Genomic DNA, 2,701 nt, shown 5'->3' with positions numbered 1-2,701 from the left:
AAGGCAGGAAGAGGCGCGCTATTTGGACTATCTCTCACGTACGTCTGTCAATCAATCCCTTTCCAAATACCATTGTCTCCTGATTGTTTTATGGAAGGAAACGTGATTAGAGCGCCATGATCGTGTGCAAATAAATCGGCGGATCATTGACTAAAAACCTGTGTAAAAGAAATCAATGCGGGGAAGGCGAGGGAGGGAGGCGGACGAAATCGACATACGTAAGATGGACTACGGAACCTTAGGCTTTTTAAAGGTAAGTAGAGAAAAAGATTCCACCTAAGCCGTCCCTTTCCGATCTTTACGCGGACAGTTGCCTATGAGCTGTCTCGCTCGTAAGCCTCTCTGCATATGATATAAAACCCTAGCCCCAGACACGCTGAAATGCGTTATATATCCATTCTCCAGCCACTGCCCATCGGAGCAGCGACTACTCCTACCCTACCATAAGTCCATAACACGAGAAAAAACGGGAGCAAGTGAGAGCAAGAAGCGACGGCGGAGGAGCAAGCCAGCGTCGGATCCATGGAGCTGGAGGCCGCCCCGCAGCTCCCGAGGAGGGACGCCAGGAAGCTGGTGAGGTGCCCGAGGCTGCAGCTGGACGCCAAGACGGTCACGGCCGTCGAGCAGTCCACGGGCACGCCCGTCGCCGACGCGGCGGCCACCAGCCATGGAGGCGCGACGCGCGTCAAGATCTTGCTGAGCAAGCAGCAGCTCAAGCAGGTGGCCGCGGCCGTCGCCGCCGGCGGCGCCTTCGCGCTGCCGCCCGCGCTGGAGCAGCTGGTGAGCGCCATCAAGAGGCAGCACGCGAAGAAGCAGACGGCGGCGGCGACCAACGCGGCTGCCGCGAGGCGCCCGGGACGGTGGTCGCCGGCGTTGTACAGCATCCCGGAGGATATCCACAGCTAGATAACCCGCCTAGCTTCGTGGTGTAGTCGGTTTGCATGTATAGCTTCGGTGGTCTCTCTCCATTTTTGTTGCCTCTTCGTCCTCAATTCTTGGGTTGCAACGTTGGGCCAAAGTGAAAGCGCGCCCAATGGATGCGTTGCGTTGCAACTTTGAAATGTCAGCAATTTTAATCTGACATTTTTTGGATCCAATTCGTTTCTCTCTGCTCAAGATCGATCGATGTACAAATTCGCTGGACGAATCAATGAAGAGAATGAGCTGGGGGAAATAAACAACGGAGCGTGCGAACCTGCGTGTCTCTTTCTTGCCTTGAATCTTGTCCAGCGCCAGGTAGCCACTGCGTGCGTGCGTGGGCAGGTGGAGCTCTTTGCCTGGAAATGCGAGCCAGCCCGGCCCTAAAAGATTCCTGTCCACCGGTACGACAAGATCTACTACTAGGCGAAAAGAGTTTACAGTTCATGGCCCAATGGGCGCAACAGTGGCAGATGATACTCGTCACATGCATGCCAGCGTCTAACCGGATTCGCTTCAGTGTTGATAAGGATGAGATCGAGTGTGGTTAATGTACGCGGGTCCAGTGGAACAACATCTTGACGCCGATAGTGGCTGCCGGATCAATGTCGTTCGGATAGGTGGTACTGGTACATAGTGGTGCGGTGGCGTTTGTTGTGGGCATACATACATGATCTTCGGTATCCTCACTCCTCAATAGCACTGACACCTTTGTTCGGTTTGTGGCCAGCCAGATCGATCCTCCGCCAAAGCGCAAGAAGTTAAAAGTAGACGGGCACACACAGCAAAAGCCGAACGTGAAGTGATGGCTTACAGTGAAAAGTATATGCGTGATAATTTGGTTTCAAATGTATACGCGTTGTGTGTCTACGTTATTGACAGTTAACTCTGCTTTAAACACTGTTTGCTCTGCTGTTATGTGGAAATACCAGAAAATTTAGAAAATCCATGGTATTTAACAGTGCACAATGGCTCTCTAGCAAAAAGGTTAGGTGGAATAGACTGAGGACTACTGGATAATTCTTTGAGTGAATTCCACTTTTTACCCCATAGTTGCGCATTTGTGACACTTATTGTCCCATTTATTGTGATATAAAATCAGAAATACACTATTAAATTTTTAACAAGGTTTTACCCAATTTTGGCATTCCACGAGTTCCATTAGAATAGCCTGGCGTGTTAGATCCATGTGGTGCGTCAAACTATGCAAATAGCAGAGGCCGTCATCGATGATAATGCCCATCCTTCTCTTCACCATCTTGTTGATTCCTCGTTGTTTTTCTGGTATTTTTGAGTCTCAATCACACGTCACACCTTTTCAAATGACATGCATAGGAAAAAGAGGGTCCAGACTTTTTTAAATGGGCAATCTAGACGATTTTTCATTTGATGGGGTAATTGGTGTCACAAATACATAACTAGAGAGTAACAAGTGGAATTCACTCTAATTCTGTCATTAGATCAATGCAGGCAGAAATTGGATCACTTTTCCAATTCTCATTCAAATTTTCTGAGGAAATCCTTGTTGATTTGTTCATGCTGAACATTTTCTCTCTTGCTTTCGGTTCCTCTCCTTCTGTAACCTGTGCTTGGGACAAAATTAGGATATCTAGGGTACATACATACATAGTGGTGCGGTGGCGCTTCTTGTGGGCATACAAACATACATACATGATCTTCCGTATCCTCGCTCCTCATTAGCACTGACACCTTTGTTTGGTTCGTGGCCAGCCAGATCGATCCTCCGGCAAAGGGGAAGAAGTTAAAAGCAGACGGACACACA

At 49.1% G+C, this 2,701-nt stretch overlaps 1 protein-coding gene across 1 annotated transcript; it reads left to right on the top strand.

Annotated features, from left to right (window-relative positions):
- Nucleotides 1-283: 283 nt before the first annotated feature.
- On the top strand, nucleotides 284-1,097 carry LOC123130777 (uncharacterized). Its single transcript, XM_044550589.1, has one exon. The coding sequence runs from the start codon at nucleotides 523-525 to the stop codon at nucleotides 904-906; it is 384 nt and encodes a 127-aa protein (XP_044406524.1). The 5' UTR covers nucleotides 284-522; the 3' UTR covers nucleotides 907-1,097.
- Nucleotides 1,098-2,701: the final 1,604 nt, after the last annotated feature.

This window comes from Triticum aestivum, chromosome 6A, assembly GCF_018294505.1.
Source record: "Triticum aestivum cultivar Chinese Spring chromosome 6A, IWGSC CS RefSeq v2.1, whole genome shotgun sequence".
Lineage (NCBI taxonomy): Eukaryota > Viridiplantae > Streptophyta > Magnoliopsida > Poales > Poaceae > Triticum > Triticum aestivum.
This window is presented reverse-complemented; position numbering and strand designations above follow the sequence as displayed.

What these genes read in the sequence shown, in the direction of transcription:
- LOC123130777 (XM_044550589.1), top strand. Translation starts at nt 523, where the DNA reads ATGGAGCTGGAGGCCGCCCCGCAGCTCCCGAGGAGGGACGCCAGGAAG.